Here is a 19,802-nt window from a genome sequence, read left to right as displayed (position 1 = left end):
GTGCCTGCCATTGGGCCAGCCCCACCCCACACACCTTTCTACCTCTATGAGCCAGCATATCACAAAGCTATTTGAGCTTTTGTTGCTTTTAAATATTTGGAAAGAGCTGTTCTTTCTGCTCTTGGATCTTGTTGCAGTGGTTACAGTGGTGAGCTCCACTCCTGGCAGCGTTGGTCACTCCAGCTGCCCTACCAGAGGCAGGCTGTATGGGGGCTATTTGCAAGAGCTCAGCTAAGCCTTTCAACAGTGGTATGTTTAAATGCTTAACCCTGTATTTAGCACTGATATATTATTTCCTCCAGAGAAAGAAAGGAATTCTTTAGCCTAGAAAAAGACTATTCTGGAGCAATGAATGTAAGCTGCCATATGGCAGGAAAGCCAGTCATAATGACTGCATGACCCTTGTGCTCAGGTTTCAGGTGGGAGACATAACCATGGAAAACACGGTGTCCCACTGTGCCTGCCACGAAATCATCCAATATCCAGGAAGGCATTTTGCACCTCTCCAGGATACCACAGGCATGGTCCTGCCAGGATCTCAGTGCCACTTGCAATAGGGATGAGACCCAGTGAGGGACATTTTATCCTCCAGCATTTTGCACCTACACATAACATCCTATGCTAATTACATCCTCAGTGTGCTTCTCACTTACAGTTCCAAATTTCAAATCTCACTGCAGGATGGCATGTGATTTCAACATGAATGCCTGTGGTGAAACTTACTTATTGGCAGAAGGGAGTTTACAAATAAGTTAGGGTATTCTTCACCTGATTTATGCTGAGATATCCCAGACACCTTGGGCAGAAGTAAACCAGGATGAACACATATTTTCACTCTGCTAGTAGGGTCCATATTTCACAATGAGCATGAAAACCCACACATTTCTATATAACAACTGGAAAATTCTTTCCTCTATCTGAAATAATTTAAAGTTCTCCTTTATTACTGTGCTCCCAACCATCCTTATTGTTTGATGGAGTCGATAGCATTGCAGTAGTGTTGATAATTTAAGCATTAAAAAAGCATTATAATTTTGCATTTCTTCCCTCCAGTAATCTTTCAAAACATTGCCCTGGGTTAAGGAATAAAGTTAGTAGGATTTACAGACTAGCTTACGGGTACAACAGCAAGAAACCGATTTAGATTAGGTTAGGGTAGGGTAGGTTAGGTTGTGCTAGGCTGGGCTGAGCTGGGCTGGGCTGAGCTGACTGAGGGTCAGGGCAAATGCAGTGGAGATATTTGTGTTTAAAACCTTCTTTCTCGGGAAGTGCAGAGCTGTTCCTGCTTGGTGCCACATACGGTGACGTCGTGGGGTGGGGTAAGAGGAAAGAGGAGGGGTGATCTCCTAACAAACAGCTGTTGCAGCTGCAGAGAGGAAAAAGGAGAAAGCTCAGGAGCAGCAGCAGCAATCCGACCCCTGCAACAGGTAAAATACTTGAATGCAGGCGATACAGACGGCCCAAATGCAAAAAGGAAAGGGGAGAAAGCAGTGGGTGGAACGTGTGTGTGGGAGAAAAGTACAGCAGCTGTGCTCATCAGCTCTCTTCTTCCTGAGCTATAGAGCTTGCAGCTTGTCACAGGTGGGAAGGGGAACACACAGAAGTTCAGACCAACACGACTTAATGTGACTTAGAAGGAAACCATGTCAGCAGAGGGAATTTTTTAGCAGACCTTGCCTGCTGAGGGAAAGAAAAAAATAAAAAAAGAAAAAAAGGGAACATTCTGGTTTCAGCATGAGGGCTGGTTCCTCATGTGTGGTCAGCCAGCACGGGTACTTGGGAAGGCGGCGAGCACAGGAGTCCTGAGGGGCAGGGAAGTGCTCTGTGCATGCAGGCCCGGGTGGGACCCTCCCTGTGGGACAACCCTGAGGGCAACCTCAGTATGGCCTTCGCCCTGGCACCCTGCAAGGGACACATAAATGGGGCAAGGGCTGACCTCATCTGGGTGACTCTGCTGTGCTGTCACCTTAGCTCACGAGGGAGCATGTCCTGGCCACCCTTCAGACACTGAGGGCAGCTATCTCCATGCTTGCCTTGGATGATAGTTACCACAGAGATAAGCTGATGACCTTTGTGATAAAAATAATAAAGTGCAACAGTTACACTTTGTGAAATTTCTGCCCAAGGAAATACATCAGGCTTTGCTACTAATATGATAAAATCTTTGCTGTGTGTACTACTTCTGACATTTATTACATTTCATCTGGTTTTCCGGGTTTTGAGCTCACAGAGAAAGCAGATAAGTTTTCTGCTAAGCAAGGTTGGTATTACATATGATAAGTGCACCCCTATCATTTCAATATATTTGGCATAAAATCAGCCATAGTAAATAGGGTGAAACTGACAACTAAAACAGCAGAGAGCAAGCGCAGCCTTCTGGGTCTATCTACTGCAAGATCTGTTTGGTTCTTTCTCCTGTCGTCGATGCAGGCAGAGTGCTGTGGTCACTCTCCCCCCGCCCCAGTGCCTTCAAATGAAAGAAACTTGAATGCCTTAAAGCAAGTCACACCATCAGGAAGAGTTGTGGCAGCAGGTTAGGCACCAGGGTGGCAAAGTGAGGTTTGGAAGACTAGCCAGTAGGTCTGAGGCAGCCTCAGGGACTGAACCACTACCTGATGGATAGTCTGTGTTTTGTCTGCAACAGTGCTGCAGAAGCAGGTTCTGGGAGTGAAATGTGGAGTCATCCCTGCTGTGAACCGATGGGAACGGGGGATCTAAATAAAGACCATCTCTATTGCCCTTCACATTTCACTTGGAAGCTTATGCCTGAATCTTGTGTTGTGATGCAGAGCTGTTGGGACAGGGAAATATCTTCAGCCCCCTTCTGTTTCTATGGGTAAAGAGGTCAGCCTTTGGATGAGAATGACCTTGGTGAAAAATCGCATTTGAGCTTCCGCTTATCACACTGAAATCACCTTTCAGTCTCTTCAGATTTCTTCACTTCTGTGAAGAGCGTTTGTTTGTTCTTAGGCAGCTTTTGTGCAGGGATTAACAAAGTAGTAGTGTGATGCATTCTCAGATCAGGGGTGTTTGTTCACAGTGGAGAGTTTCAGCAAGGGAGGGAACTGTGCTGCTCGCAGCTCTGGGGTCAGGATCTGTCCACCATGGAACACCGGCACGCTGCCCAGCACCACATCTCTACACTCCTTGGGGAATATGGGGCCCTCCATTAATGTCAACAGTCTGTACACATTTCAGCAGTCACTGGTATATTTTAAAAATTATGCGTTCTAACTTGCAACAGCTGCCAGATTGCCAAAACACTAATGTGAGGCTGTGTTTACAAATGTTACTCCCTGTTTAGTCAAGATTAAGTACCTTAAAAATTGCAAAAACAACAGTTTTCTAGCCAGCCAATGCAGGAAGAGTTCGGAAAATACAACCAAATCACTGAAAGACAGGCTTTGAGGATGACAGACAGACGTAGCAAACTGATCTTCAGAAGAGAGAAACCATATGCTCAGCTTGCATCCAGTGCAAAGCCCATACAGCAGTATCAGACCAAAGAGAGTGGTGGAAAGGACTGACTGGAAAGCCTCAAGATTTTCATGTCTGTTCCTGTACCTTCCATACAGTAATTCCTATCCATCCAGTAATAAGGCTGTTTCTTCACACAGAACAATGTTCTTAATTTTTAGTCTTTTTATAATATATATTTTCTCAGCTTCTTACCACAAGATGGAACAAAGTGTCATTCAGTAATAAAACAGATGGAATTTGGGTTAAATATTAATTGATCTCACTGGATTTTAGTTCAATTCAGTTGTATCCTACTTTTCCCAAATGGATGGTATATATAGAATAGGTTCCTTTGGGTTCTTATAGGTCTTATTTTCACAGTATCAAAGGACAAGGATGGGATTCTTGAGGGAAATATTTTATTCCCACAAATCTTTTTGTGCTTCCAGAAGTGATGATGCAAATAGCTGTCATCTTACATAACTGGAAGAGCGGAAGACAACTTTTTATAACTACCCTAGGATTTACTTACAATAAAAATTTAGAAGATCAGTTTATCTAGATCAATTTAAATAACTGTATTGTTACTTATGGTCCAATGCTAAGAATGAAGTATAGGCATTTATCAAATTTAGATATTTTTTGAAGAGTGAAATCTATTCCATTTGTTAATGTATAGATATAAAGGAAATTAATTTTTTTGGCAGAGACATACCACAAGAACACACAGGATCAAGGCACAACTTGAAGAGAATACTGCTTCGTAGGGCAGGAAGTTAAAAGGTCCAATATAAGAGAAATTCTAGTACAAAATTAACAAGTTACTTTCCTAAAACAGTCTTACACCTGGAGGACAGGTAAGCCTCTCTTTTCAGAATGGACCAGAAGAAATTACATTTATGGGAAATTAGGTATATCCAGAGCCTACAAAGTTTTGCAAAAAGTCAGACTGTCCATGAAAATTAGGTTAGAATGGCTGCAAAAGTTAGTCTTCTCTGACAGGATAAGATTTTGTTTATTAAATGCAACTTGAATCCAGAAGTTAATGGAGTGTCTTTGTTTAGATACTTCTTCCTCTGGAGGCAGAAATTTCACTTTATGGCCACAGATCACCCTAATGATTGGTGGGAACTCTGAAAATTTTTCTGGGCGTATCTTAAGTATAGCAACAAAGGGAACCTTTAATCCATTAGACAGTGTTCTGTTCTGGGACCTCTGAGAGACACACAGAGTTTTCACTGAGCTGTTTATATTTCGCAGAATCTAAGAACGGTTTGAGTTAGAAGGGACATTAAGAATTGTTAAGTTTCACTCAGCTTCATCTAGTTCCAACACCTCTGCCATGGGCAGTGACACCTTCCACTACTCCAGGTTGTTCAGAATGCCATCCCTCTTGTGGCCTTGAACACTGCTAGGGATGGGGCAGCCTCAGCTTCTCTAGGGAACCTCTTCCAGTGCCTCACCACCTTCATAGTAAAGACTCTTTCCTTAATATCTCATCTTACCCTGCCCTCTTTCAGTCTAAAGCCATTCTCCCTTGTCCTGTCAGTACATGCTCCTGTCAAAAGTCTTCATCTTTTAAAATTTGCTTCAGGTACTGGAAGGCCACAGTTAGGTCATCCTGAAACCTCCTCTTCTCCAGGCTGAACAATCCCAATTCTCTCAGCCTTTCCTCACAAGAGAAGTGCTTGATCCCTCTGATAATCTAGTTGACAGTCTTCTGGACTCACTCCAAAAAATTGATGTCTTTCCTGTGCTGGGACCCCAGAGCTGGGTGCAGCACTGCAGGTGGGGTCTCAGCAGAGCAGAGCAGAGGGGCAGAATCCCCTCCCTCCCCTGCTGCCCACGCTGCTCTGGATGCAGCCCAGGACACGTTTGGCTTTCTGGGCTGTGAGTGCCCATGGCTGGGTCATGTCCAGCTCTCGTCCACCAGCACCCCCAAGCCCTTCTTGGCAGGGCAGCTCTCAATTTCAGCTCTTTTCCTTTGATTTATTAACATGTCCAAAGAGGGTGCAATTTCTTACAATGTTGTTGTAAGTAGCATAGCTTATTATTTTCATTTTCCACAGATTTACCATGAACACGTACCTGTTTGTGTATGACTTAATGCAATTCTGTGGACATTCTTGGATATTTACAAATATGATCATCAGGTTCATGACGTTTGGAAGAGGTAAGGCTCCCTCTCTATTTGCCTTGAACGTTTTAATTGGCAGTGACAGACACACAGAAATGCCAAATTAGAGATAAAAGTTAAGATTCTGAGCATGTGTATGTCCAATACCAGTGACTGTAACTAACAGAAAGACACTCCATTAAAAAGGCTGAACAAATTACTTGTGCCTGTCTTCTACCCTTGTCATACGAATGAAGCTCTTGTTTTGCTAATGAACTTTAATATTCAGTGGCATTTGAATTAGACATAAACCTAAATTTTACTAGGTCCAGTCATTATGGCAAATATTAATCTTACTGAAGCCACCAGGAGAGAATATCTTTGTGGTTATTGCACATGACTCTCTATTTCTAAAAAACATTGCAATATATTTCTCTTTCTGTTGCCTGGGGTTAAGACACAAAAATAGAAAACTCGTTGTCTTGGGTTGAAAAATGTAACCAAAAATGTGTATTCTGTTTTCATCTGTTGAAACTGGTTGGGAGGTATTGTTCTTCTCTCCTCTTGCACCCCTCCTCCTCCGAGGGACATCACCTTAAATGGCCTCTCACATGACTGATAACATCACCTCATTCCATTGTGAGATGCTCCACCCAGCGGGAGGAGCCAAAGCCTTTCCACCGGGATAAAACCAGCAATCCCAAACACCAATTCAGCTGGTTTTCTACTGAATTCTTGGAGGAAGACTGGACCCATCTCGCCAGCATTGGACCCTTTGTTCTACAGGATCATCTCCACAGAACAACACCTGTTACTCCAGGAGGATTTATTTGGACTGCTTCCAACCCTGACAACAGGGTGTCAGGTCATATCTCTGACTCTGTCAGGGCTTTCTAGGACTTTTGTTTGTTTGCTTGTTTGTTTTTTGTACTACTGCATTTGTATTTTTTTTATATTCCTAGTAAAGAACTGTTATTCCTATTCCCATATTTTTGCCTGAAAGCTCTTAATTACAAAATTGCAATAATTTGGAGGGAGGGGGTTTTTACGTTTTCCATTCCAAGGGAAACTCCAGTTTCCCCTGACAGATACCTGTCTTTCCAAACCAAGACACTAGTGACTGAAAATTTAAAATTACTTATAATGGTGGACAGTTGTAGGCACATGCCTACTTTCTGGACTACTTGTTTACTGCAGTGCAGACACAGGCAGGAACTCATCATCTCCTAATGTTTAGAATTCCTCATGCATTTCCTCAACATTTTCTCCTATTTAGAAATACCCCAAAGCAGTATCTCTAAACCAACACATCCTGCACAGTGTTTGCCCATGCATTAAGTATGGGGATCCTTTTCTCAGCTTCCTGCCTCTGTGTCAGAGCCACACACAGAGAGAAGATTGCCTTCTCCACTCCCTGAAGATTTTCTTCTGCTACCCAGAAGTTTGGTACCATGTGAACTTTATTTCTCGTCATCTCCAGTGATGATAGTGTAAAAGCAAACCCTGTAGTTGCTCCAGACTTTTACTGTATAATCATCCTCTAATCTTTCTCTTAATTTTGTCTGTAGATTCACTGGCTGACACGTTTCACTCTATAGGACTTGTAATGCGCCTTTGCCAGTTGTTATCTGTCTTGGAGATTCTACACATCCTCATTGGCATTGACAAAAGCCGTCTCCTCCCCAGGTTTTTGCAGGTAAGTTCCTTCTCAACACTCCTTTCATGACCGACACACAGCAGCCATGGCTGCCCCTAGGGACAAGCCCAGGTTGAACTACCCTGAATGCTGCACCTCCACCCTTCCTCAGACAGCCTGGTTTGCTGATAGTTTGCCAACTGCAGGAATTGCTTCCCCAGAACTGGGCTGTTTGGGAAAGAACTGTCTTGTCAAGGGTTTTTTGGGTTTTTTTGAGTGAAACTAAATACTAAGTACCCCATGCTTAGTCCCCAGCATGGACCCAGAAAATGTCCAGATGAGTGGCCACTAGCAGAAGTTGGTCAGTGGCCTATTGCAGTGATCAAATTAAACTCCAGGGGGGCTTGGCTCTTCTAAGTTTCTCCCAACATAACTATCCAGCATCCCTGTAGTGCCCCAAGTTACCTTCCACTCCTCCCCGAGGTGATATACTCTTTCTTTTCCCCTTACTTTCAGTAAGTAAGTTCTGTGTTTAACCAGGCTGGTCTTTTTCCCTAGTAGTTTGGCATATGTACAGCTGTAGGCAGAAAACCAGCCAAAACATCACATGCTATAGCAGAAAGTAAGATGATACTCTGACATTTTCCTTGCCATGCTATTTTTTTTCCTTTCAGGGGCTAATCTCAGGTTTTTTCTTAATGCATTGGAAAAAGCAAAATGAGTACTTGAATTTACCTTCAAACTTTTTCAATCCTTAGTATTTGAATAATGGTGAAACTCATATTTCTCTCAGCAGTCAGAAGGTAGAAGACCTTCTGAGTAGTTAGTTATGTTTTTAGTTTTCTGGATAGCCTATTTTTGTCAAATGACATATTCATGGCTGAAGATGTTCCTCTTTTCCAATCTCTAATAACTAATTGTCTAAATAACTAATCAGCTAATTGACTAATACAGATCTCTGTTCTTTACACTGCTCCCTAAGTATGGCAGCAAATTAATCAAAATGCAAATAGCTGCTTTTCCCTGCCTAAATCCACATGCTTTGATGCTAGTCTAGGGGAGAAAGAAGACTCCTATCTAGTATGACCTGTAACAAATTTCAAACAAATGTCTTGGAAAGAAGAGCAGCCTACTCTTAGTCATCAAAGCAAGCCTTGTCCTGGCAGAGTTTACACATTCCCCAACCCTGACATAGTCTTTCTTTCCTAGGCGGACTTACACAAGGCAGAGATCAGGGAAGCCTGCACAAACACTGTTCTCTCTTGCCACAAATGACATTAGTATGAAATGGATCTTCTGAGCAAGAAAACTGTGACCTTTCTTGGGGAGTGCAGTTAGTGCAGTGCACTCTCTCTCAGCATGGAGAGGCGGCTCAGGGAACCATATGGCACTGTGACTGTCGGAGTTCACCTCACTCCAAATACAGTTTTGGATCCTTACTCGGTTCTTTCCCCAGCTGCACTCTCACCGCAAACAACTCTCTTCCCCTGATGTTGGCAGCAGTCTCATGCTGTCCAAACAAGATGTGTAAGCTCTTTGCTAGAGATTCTGCTGTCCCGTGAGTTACCCACTTTTGCTGAGAGTGTAGGTTAAGCAGCTGTGTGCCAACACTACACCCACATGCCTCGTCTCACTTTCTTCACTGCCTCTTAGGAAAAAAAAAAAAAAAAGGTGTATTTTCCACAGTGAACTAGGGAAGGACAGTTAGTTAAGAGATGTTTACCTTGTTGCAGCCTCCTAGACTGCTGCACAGTCAGGGCACTGGTAAAGGTGCAAGAATTTGAGAGTGGCTGCCTGGTTCTTTGCTCCCATCACCTATTCTGATTCTGAGCTTAAAACATACCCTGTATACATCCTTCATAACAGGCATGTGCATGCACATCCACAGTGAAGTTCATCTTAGGTGATCACTAGGATGAGAAAACAGAAGGCTCAGGCAATTTTAGGGAAGCACAAGAGTGGAGGTACAAATCAACATTGAATACAACAAGCTATGAAAAGAGCGCCATGGTGGCAGGTTGTTCTGTAGGCATTATAGCAAATACAAGATGTAAATGAATCCTTCAGTGAAAGATTTCTGCCTAGTATTGCATTTGTTGTGGTTTAGTAGCATTTAGGAAAAACACTTCGAGATACATGATATCGATAGTGGAAAAACGAACTCAGAGGAATCTTCTGGAAAAACTCATTGAGGGACAAAGTGTCAGGCCACCAGGCACCTGAGAAGAGCAAGGTAGGCCAAGGCCAAGTCACACCATGAAAGAAAGACGAGTCCTGTGTGATGCATGTGCTGGGGTAAGGTGAGGCAGGGGATAGTCACAAAGCTAGTGCAAAGGGATGTCTCTAGGGCCATTTACATCTTAAATAATTGGAGGAGGGCAGGAGAACATGTCACATGTCATTGTTGTCACCACAACAGAAGGTAATGAAATGTGTTAGTCTGGCTAGGGACTAGAGGCTGACAGGACTGGTGCCATAGCAAGGAGAGAGGAAAGGTCTAAGAAAAGACTGGTGTTTTTGTGAAACAAAGAGCATTTTTTCATCCTCTGCAAACCGATTGGATTTACCAAACCAAAAGAAATGTACTATGATTTTGTGATAAAAACATAATTTTTAAACTTTAAATATTTAGTGACACTTTTCTCACTTTCTTTTGGGTTTGTGTGGGGTTTTTTTGTTTTGTTTTTTTGTTAATATACACTAAATTGAGGAACTATGTAAGTATTTCAGGTACCAAGTATGAAACTGCACAGTCATGGTTATTAAAAAATGGAAGTGAATGTGCTATTTTCTCTAGCCAAATTTGCTCTGTTTTGCTTACTTGATTAAGAAACTCAGTCTACCTTGCAGAAATTTGTATCACTCTACAGAACTTGTTGTATCCTATGAGAGATGAGTGTCAGAAAATGAAGGAAATTCCAATTTGACTTTAAAGAAGGAATGAAAACTGAAAACATTGTATTTATGCTTTGTGATATGTTAGCACATGCTTCCTTTTCATGAATGTGAAGACATACGACTTGTAGTTTTGTGCTTTATTTTTTTTTTTATTTTAAAGCAAGAGAGTAGCTACAGAGACTATCACATCATTGATGCAGGGACGGATGATCCATCCAGGAAACAATCCACAGCTGAGCAGCAGCACATGCATTTTATATGTGTGTATGTGTATTTATAAATGTACATGACTTCATGTATATATGCTTACAGATATGTGTTTACATATATCAACACAATATCAACATATACTTCTTTTCTCCAAGAAGCACCCTGACTCTTCACCTGCAGAAAATGTCTCCAGCCTTTGACTAAACCCTGCATTTACCTTTGATTTCTGTGGGTTACCTAAAGCTAGGAGTGCTATGAAAGGAAAGAGAATAAAGGCAAGCAGGCAGGCAACCTCCTCAATTATGCAGAGAAAGTGATATAATGTCACTGTCTGTCCTCATCACAATTGTCCTGAGCAGCCAGCTCTGTGTCCTGCCCGGCAGATGTGCTACAGACCAAGGCCACATCCTTCCAGTTTCAGTGTCTGGTGACTACTTTGTGCAGCCTATTACTTGCCAGATGAGACTGCAGCTGAGAGGAACAGAATACCTCAAGATGATCAGTTTGTGCCATCTCCAATTTCCTGCTCTTGCCGGTGCTTAACATACTTTACAGTCAGATTACTGAGTTCCATCACGTGTAATGTGCATGCCTCCATTACTCCATTGCTCCCCTTTCCCAGTATGAATGCCTGATGGAGGAAATCTGCTGAGCCCCAGGTAGGTGGTTCTCACTGCCTCATGTTTCTGCTTGTATCCTGGGGAGAGAAGAAAATCCACAGCTTCTTCCATTTCCAGATTGTAAGGCTGAATTGTGGGTATCCATAGTCATTCTGTCTCACTGGCCAGCACACATCCATTTGAAACTGGAGTTTCAAACTGGAGTTTGAAATGGTTAACTACCTTCCTACTCCTTGTCCTTTCTCTCACTGAAATGGGATCAGATCCTGATCATTTATCCCGTGCTGTTTTCTAGCACATATCCACCCCGCCACTTTTTCAGAAGTGAGTGACCATTTGGAAAATCTTCCAGCTCTGACATCTAAGAACATGTCCATCATTTCACTATCATGATAAAGCCCTTGGTCTCTAGAACAACACCTGTGGCAATTCCTTGAAACAGCTCTTGTATTAATAATATTGAAGAACTTTCCACATCTCAAGTCTGATTTTAGGATCAGCCCACACCACCAATGCTGCATTCTTTACCACTCTTCATCTAACAATTTTAACTCAGATCCTATTTTATCTGTTCTCTCCAGCACACAGTCCCACCCAGTGCTCACACAGCTTTTACCTTTGTTTTGATTTCTTTCTTGTGATCGTTGCCCCGCCATGTTTCTTCTGTCTCTGTTCTATGTGGTTTCAGGTCTGCATCAATACTTCCAGTTCCCCCACGTTTTTGCCATGTTCCTCCGCATCAGTGTGCAAACACAGGACATATTGGCTCTCACTTTCTGTTTCCTGACCCATCTATATAGAAGTCTGCCAACATCTGACCTTTTTAAAAATCAGTAGCACAAGATGATGGTCATAGGAGGATGAGAAGCAGGAAAACTGTTTTTAGCTGTTGTGGCCTCTCAGTGCTTTCCAAGATGAGGAACCAGATCCCTGGGGAATAGACGTGCTCTCTTTCTATATGAAAAATTGCTCTGACGTAATTTTGCTGAATACTGAAGTGAAGGCTGTTTTATTTGACAGATGTGGCTTGTGAAAAAAGGGTTTGTGGCCAGCACAGTCCATGCAGGAACCTGTAAATATTATGCAGCAAAACTACCACACAAATTTGCTGAGAGGCAAAATTCTTACTTTATTTAAGGTAGGAGTCTGGGGAAACCAATGAAGAATAACAGCACTTCTAAAAAACAACTTTCATTTTGTTACTTCTAACTGACTTGACGTCTCAACTTGTGAAATCATTACAGCTAACATACCTTATGGAAACATGGCATAGGGTAAAAAATCCTGGCCCAACGAAGCTGTATCAATTCATATCAACTGCTTAGGTGCATGTTTTCTCCTTCAACACTTTCAACTAGAGTGTAAATCAGAGTGAATTACTAGTGTTCTGGGACAGCTTGACAACTCTTGGCAGTACTGACACATTTATTTTACAGGTCAAGGCTTGGGTACTGTTAGAAAAGTTGTCAAGAAAGCTACAAAAATACACACTTGTTTTTAATTTCTTTAATATTACCAAAGTATTTATTTTAACTGGAGACACTGCCTGTTTAATCCACTTTATCTTTTCAGTTGAGGGTTGGATAAAGTTCAACCACGAGAAAAATGTTAGGACATAAATACTATGGCAATCATTCACGTAAGTGACAAGCTCAAACCCACTTCCCGTAACCAAGAATAAGATGGAAAAGAAAGATAAGAAATTCTACTTTTCCTCCTTCTTTCTGCAAATCTTACATGAAAGAGATTCCTTGGGACCCAGATTTCCAAGATATGAAACACAGATCTGGGAGTGCAAGATTAGTACTTTCTGGCATATGACCTGCCCCCCAAGAAGGGCCCTCTGTATCCTACTGCCTTCCAGAGGGCCTACAAGCCAGGAAGCTTAGCCCTGCAAATCCTCCAGGTAGTCATGTGCACCAGGAGTAGCCCTTGCTTCCATGGCCTCCATGGGGTCATCCACAGGTTTTCTTGGCTACAAACCCAAGTCATCCCAGCTGGCAAGCCAATTTCTGCATGTACTGTAACAGGTCTTTGATGCTACAGTCAGCAGTGTCCAATTCTCTTTGCTGAAGGACCTTGGACAAAAAACAGGCCACGAAACAAAATGTTCACTGCTGATTTTGTGTAAAGAAACTGGATGCATTTGTGGCCTCCTATTTTGCCAAAATGCCACAGAAACAACAGTTACAGAATGTGCTACCTGAATTCAAAGTTTTCTTTTCTTTTCAGATCACTGAGAGAATAATTGTTTTATTTGTCGTGATCAACAGTCAGGAAGAAGTTCAAGGGAAATACGTCGTGTGTGTTTTATTTTTCCTTTGGAATTTATTAGATGTGGTCAGGTAAGGAGTCAACATCAAAACTATGAGGGGAAAATGGTTTATTCTTGCCAGCAGAACTCCACCCCCATCCGGCAGCAGGCTTATTTAATTGTTTCAAAATTGGCAAAGCATGTAATCCATTTCTAAATAAAAGCTTGAACTTTTTAAGTTACCTAATGATTTTTACAAAAATCCACATGGTTAAGAAACAGAGTAATTTACAGATATAAGATAGAGTAATGCATTAGCAGACTGAATTAACATTTGTATTTCAAAGGCTTTGATGGTTTTAACAAAAATTTAGAAGGCCATCACAACTAGCTTCTGGAGAACAGTAATTCCTGAAACCATCCCGGTTGCCATGACCATCCTGTTGCTTTATTATTTTTTTTATCCACTTTGATCCAAGATTGACAGCACAGTATGGTAGCACCAGCAGAAAGACTATTCTGGGTTAATTGCACTGTGCTTTCTAAAAAGCTAAGAGCTCCTGCTGCAGGAAACTGAGCGTTTTGGTGGAATAGGGCATCTTTCACACCACAAGAACAGCAAATATTCCTTATGTGTATTGTAAGCCTCTCTGCACCTCAGTTTGTAGACACAGAGCAGGTACATACAGAATGAAGAAGCATTTTAAGAAGACACAGCTCTCACAGCAACCTATGTATTGCAGCAAAACTTTTTTTTTTCCTGCTAAAAAATATATTGCTTAGGGGACTGACTGAAGTATGTGGTTTTAGGCAGCAAAGGAAACTTATGTTATAAAAGAGATCTGAAACAGTAAAGTGTCAGAGGGAGTTGATAAAGATTTTAGGTCAGAGTATTTTAGCTTCAGAGTATTTTGAAATACATTTCAATATTAATTGTTTAGATTATAGCTCCATCCCATTTCTATTTGAAGTTTGTAAAACTAAAACAGTGGAACCTAATCTGAAATGAAAGGGTTCAGTGCAGCTAGAGAAATCTAAAAGTATAAGCAATACTGGCTGGGAAGTTCTGTCAGTGCATAGTAGTGCTATTGATGCATCATTATTTTCTACCCTTGCTAAAGAACAGTTAAGCACCAACAGCAGTAACAGCAGTTGTTTAACAGGAAAGCTCCTGTGGTCTATAGCAGCAAATGACCAATTCAAATAAACCATAGTACAACCCATACAAATTTAGAATTCTTACCTGATTTATTTTACAGCATCTGTACCATTTCCTAGTATCTCAAAGAAGTATTCATGTCTAAAAGTGAATAGGGATCACTCCCATCCCTTAGCCAACTACTCTTGAAGTATCACAAGTTTTTCCACAAAAACTTTCAGGAACACAAATTTATCTGAAGGACTATTTATTACACATCATGGCTCGTGATATACTGAGAGCAATTTCTGATCTTTCCTGCTTATACTGTAACAGCCCATGGAATTGTATGGAGAGGGAGTAGCTGTTTCCTTATATTGGTCCATTTTCAGCCTACCACACTCTTCTACAGTCCAGGTATGATGCGAAATTCATCAAATTAATCAATAACAAGGGAATACAGGAAGTCTGGGAAGTGTGTTTAACACTAGTTTCATCTGTCAGAAAGTCTTGGGTAATAGATTTACACATCTCTAGCAAGCTCACAGTGCAGAAAGTCTTTCAGATGACCAAAAATGCAATCAGACCTGTTTCTTCAGTGTCTAGAGAGCTACTGTACCACTTAAAGATCAAACCAAGATCAGGTCAAATTCGGAGACTGAAGTACTGAGCATTCTGGTCTCCCACTGAGCAACAGTATGAGCCACAGTAAAAATAAAATGCTACATTACACTGGTGAGCAACAGCTTTTTTTGGACCTACTACCCCTACTGAGGTCCAGGAGAGGGGCAGATGTACTACAGGTTATGTACTTGCAATTGTCTCCTTGATTGACCTTCTCCAGCAGTAATTCAGCTAGCTTAGCAGTCATAAATTAGGATTGTCTTGGTCCCAAGCAACAGTGATAGTCTGCTTGCCCCTCTCAGTTGCGACACTCCCATCTGAAATCCATTTTCTGATGGACCAGTATGAAATCATGCTGGTTTCTGACAGAGCTTTCTGTCTGGAGGGCTTTATTGCCATCTACCTGCTCTAAGGTACCACCACAGATAACTCTTCTGAAAACATAAACTATCTACTTTCAGGCACTGGAGCCTGAATAAAAACTGTTGCTGGCTCTGAAATTTACTCAGATTACCTCCAAGCTCTTCTGCAATCCCTTTGAATTTTCCAATAGCATATCTTTATTCTAAGACGTCATAATTTCCTCTGAAGCTCATCTGCTTTCCTCTTATTGCAGGTACACTTATAACATGTTGGCAAGGATGGGCATATACTACCTACCACTCACATGGCTCAACTTCTCACTGTGCATCCCACTTTATCCTCTTTCAGTTCTGGCTAAAGGTAAGGAGATGGGAAAGGTACCAACCACTTGCTTCCTTCAGTAAAATGTGATCACTTCAATTGCTGTTTGTGTTTAACGCAGTCCCTCATGTATTGCCAGAGCTGTCATAAATGTTCATGTACCTTCCTATTAACCTGTATGTCACCTCTGTCTCTCTTCAATGTTATTTTCTTCTTTAATAGCAACTATCTGGGGTTTGGGGCCTGTGTGTCTGGTAGGTTTTGGGGTTGTTTGCTTGGTTTTGTTTAGGTTTTTAAAAATATGGGAAAATACTCTTTTTGTCTCAGTAAAACAGAAAGATACTCTCATAAAAGACATATGGATTCCTCCCTTCCAGACTGAGTATACTAGACAGCAAGTTCCAAAGCTTCTCCCCTGCTGAGGCTGACCTTACTGGCTCAGGCCATACTTAGCAGGTTATCATACTTACACCAAGAACTCTGCCCACTGAGAACACACTGAGAGCACTTGTTTCTAACAGCACTTGTTAGTGAATAGGACATATTTATTAATTCTAGTATTTAGAGCAATTAGCATCCCAAACATACAAAATGAACTCAAGGAGAAAACATGCATATATATATGAATACATATATATATATGTATGTATGTATGTATGTATAGGTATATAAAATATAAAAGGTAACTGACTTGTTCATTAAGCTTTCTGAAGATCTTCTGCTTCCTTTAGACTAAGGCTTTACCATGTTTTTACAGGATTTGCAATTTGTGTATCACTGCCTTATTTTGAATCCTTTGGCACATACTCCATCAAGCTACCATTTCCATTCACCTTCTCAATCTACTTCCCCTATGTTCTGAAAATGTACCTGCTAGTGCTCTTTGGAGGTAAGTATCTCGTCCTCCAGAAAGCTGGGTCTCAACACAGCTGGGATGCCTATGGCAACAAAAAATCAAATCCATACTGAGCCTTTCACAAATTTTAACTCTCTGCTACATCTCCTGCAGACCACTGCAGGAAAGTCCCTGTTTTGATTTCCAATACCTTTCAAATACAAATAGTTAAATTTGCAACATACACCATGCATACGGTGCATAACAACACAAACTTATAAAAGTTGTTTCAGTGATGCTAGACTTACAGCTGTTTAGTGAAACTTGCACTTTTGTTCACTTTTTTAAAAAAAATAATCAATTCCGATTTGATCATATTCTGCTTCTGTGCAACTCTTCCTCCCTCATAACTCCTATGAAATGAGAAGTTCTATCTCAATTAGGACTTCTACAGCAAAATTATTTAAAGGGATGAAGAAACAAAGCCACTCCAAAACCTGCACATAAGCAGATCCCTTCTCCTTCTCATCAAAATACTTTGCAAAAATTTCAACTGATTTAAGCTGCATCATACAGAGGTCTTTATTCTGTCATTTGCTTTAATATGAATTTGAAGGATATGGTCTTTATGATGTAGTGCTCTGTTCCTAAGCACATGGAAGGACCTGTGCAAAGTTGCCAGATGAAGGCTCTTACAGTTCCTTCTAAATTGATTGGAGACAGGTTGAATTCTACTCTCTTGTTCTTATACTTTTTGTGTTTTGATCCAGGTATGTGCTTTATTATCCAGAACCTCTTCTCTGAGAGAATGGCACATCTTGGGACAGGCAACATCAAAAATAAAAGAAGTTAAGTTGATATTTTGTTTGGAAGGACAAAATATATTCCTAGGGGATTGCTGCACATCATATTTAAAAACAAACTGGACAAAGATTTCTCTATGCAAAACTCCTCTTTGCATGAATGTTATCTGGCTGTGTAGAATTTTCAGAAAAGGTAGATCTCTTGAGTGCACCTCAAAAATAGAGCAGCTTTTGAAAATTTTTGATGTTTTGGCTTCGAGTGGCCAGTTTTTAAAAGTAATGTTTTTTTCTAACATATGTTATAGAGTTCTGAAAAAAATTGAAGAGTGCCGCAACTCACAGCCACAACCTTATTTCAGTGTTAATTCTTATTTCATTAGCTACAGATATTCTGTAATGACAATATAATTTAATTTGTAAGACTACTTTATACTACGCCAACATGTATGCACCTCACATATAAATTCTAAATTGTCTGGAACCAGAATCTCTAAAGGAGCAGAAGTCAGAACCTTTGCAACCTAACTAACATGCTAAGAGACTAACATGCTGATTAACCAAGGCATTCACTAAGGATCCTTCACATTCTGGCCCCCATCCTTCAGTTATCAAAAGAAGCTTCCAGAAAATGCAGCTAAATCAGAAAGGCAAGTGTTAAGGTACTCATCTAGTATATATTCAAGAGGATGTTTAAGGGTCAGAAATAAATGCAATCATGTGTTTGGCATGTCAGTCTCTTCCCCCACAATGATTTTCTTCCATGCTGAACAGCAGACAGATACGTGCAAAAGGAGTGTGATGTAGTCAGGTCAAATAATATGTTGTTCCTAAAAGGGAACTGAATGACTGTCAAAAGTCATGTGCAAAATCCTAGGCATTTTACTCAATTGTATTGCCCTCATACTTCGCTAGGATAATCTGTGAGAATGCAACTAGAACACAGGCTTTTCAAAGGTTGGGAATGAAGAATATACACAGCAACCCAATGGATTATACAGGCAAAAATAGCCAAATAATTCCTTAGAGGCTGGCAGGAGCTTTTCTGATGTTTCATCTGTATTGATGACCACCTACATTTCAATTCAAGCATGTGGGGGAGAAAAGTGAGGCTTCTTTTTTTTTTTTTTTTTTTTTGTAGCTGACTGAAAACTGTGGGGAGGGAACCTGGATAATAGGAATAGGAGAGAAGGTAATAGTTAAAGGGAAATGAAACACTGTTACAATATGAGGAGGCTTTTGCCTGTGTGACTTTTCAAACTATGCAGCCTAAGAGGTTATTTAAGGAAACAGTGAAGATAAATTAATTTGTTATGAAAGGTCACCTACTATAATTTTTATTTATTTAATACATGTGGCAGACAATATCTGCAGACTATTTTGATCACTGACCATAAGTAACATGATCACGCATAGAATAGAATAGTATAGTGTCAACCCTGGATTAGTTTTTTTTCAAACCACTGCAAACAGAAATTTGGAATTTAGTAGAGAAACAGAAGTGCTTTCACTTTGGGCTTCTGTCTGACCCAAACTGATTCAAGTGTGAACAGTGTGCAGTGTAAAGAAACATATAGAGCAGCTGAATAAGAAGACAGTTTCGAAGACAGCCAGAATAACTCCATATTAAACCACTATATAACTTGCTAAAGTTAAAAAATGAACATTTTTTCCTTGGAAATTCAACATGCCAGAAACAGCTGGTTCCAGCCAGTTCAAAAATTGAGCCACTGCAGAACACTGCTGAGCCAAACAGCAAAGACGATGGCATGGCATCTCTCTGAAAACTTAAGAAAAGGTAAGACATGTTATGCAGCAGCTGCGAGAAAGAAGAGTAAGAAAAATGTAAGAGAAACAGCTCTGTAGACACCAAGGTCAATAGAGAAGGAGAGGAAGAGCTACTCTAGGCACTGTAGCAGATTCCCCTGCGAGCCATGAAGAAGACCATGGTGGACCAGGTTGTCCCTCTGCAACCCATGGAGATACACACCAGACAAGATATGCACATGGCAGCCTGTGGAGGACCCCAGGCTGGAGCAGGTGGCTGTGTGCTGAGGGAAGCTGCAGCCCATGGAGAGCCCACAGAAACAAAGCAGGAACTGTGGCCCAGTAGGGATCCAAACTGAGGCAGCGTTTTCCCTAATGGACTGTACCCCATGGAAAGGACCTATGTTAGAGCAGTGCTTGAACAACTGCAGCTTGTGAGAAAAAACCATGAAGGACTGTATCCCATGGGAGGGACCCCATGCTGGAGCATGGCAACACTGTGAAGACAAACAAGCAGCAGAGATTAAGGTTTATTACCTAAGTGCAACCCGCACACCCACCTTGTACTGCTTGGGGAGGGAGGAGGTAGAAAATGCAGGAATGAAAGAGTAAAGTGAGCCTAGGAAGAAGGGAGGTGTAGGGGGAAGATAATTTTACTTTTGTCTTTTTTCTTTCCATCCTACTCTATTTTTAATTGGCAATAAACTTTTCTTCCACAAGTTGAATCTGTTTTTGTGACAGTGAATAGTAAATGATCACTC

At 41.1% G+C, this 19,802-nt stretch overlaps 1 protein-coding gene across 1 annotated transcript; it reads left to right on the top strand.

Moving 5' to 3' along the window:
• The first annotated feature begins 1,186 nt into the window (after window positions 1-1,186).
• HACD4 (3-hydroxyacyl-CoA dehydratase 4) lies at window positions 1,187-19,769 on the top strand. The gene is made up of 7 exons (XM_063421602.1): window positions 1,187-1,427; window positions 5,529-5,632; window positions 7,144-7,271; window positions 13,172-13,284; window positions 15,572-15,678; window positions 16,397-16,528; window positions 17,245-19,769. Exons 2-7 carry the CDS (start codon window positions 5,536-5,538, stop codon window positions 17,325-17,327), a joined length of 660 nt encoding a protein of 219 aa, XP_063277672.1. The 5' UTR covers window positions 1,187-1,427; window positions 5,529-5,535; the 3' UTR covers window positions 17,328-19,769.
• Window positions 19,770-19,802: the final 33 nt, after the last annotated feature.

This window comes from Prinia subflava, chromosome Z (assembly GCF_021018805.1).
Source record: "Prinia subflava isolate CZ2003 ecotype Zambia chromosome Z, Cam_Psub_1.2, whole genome shotgun sequence".
In the NCBI taxonomy this organism is placed as follows: domain Eukaryota; kingdom Metazoa; phylum Chordata; class Aves; order Passeriformes; family Cisticolidae; genus Prinia; species Prinia subflava.
Note: the sequence above shows the minus strand (reverse complement) of the source record. Positions and strands in the feature narration are given on the sequence as shown.

Excerpts from the sequence above, each read along its gene's own strand:
- HACD4 (XM_063421602.1), top strand. The coding sequence starts at position 5,536 with ATGAACACGTACCTGTTTGTGTATGACTTAATGCAATTCTGTGGACAT. Across the intron at positions 13,285-15,571 it reads AATTTATTAGATGTGGTCAG|GTACACTTATAACATGTTGG; the intron begins GTAAGGAGTCAA and ends CTCTTATTGCAG. Across the intron at positions 16,529-17,244 it reads CCTGCTAGTGCTCTTTGGAG|GTATGTGCTTTATTATCCAG; the intron begins GTAAGTATCTCG and ends GTTTTGATCCAG.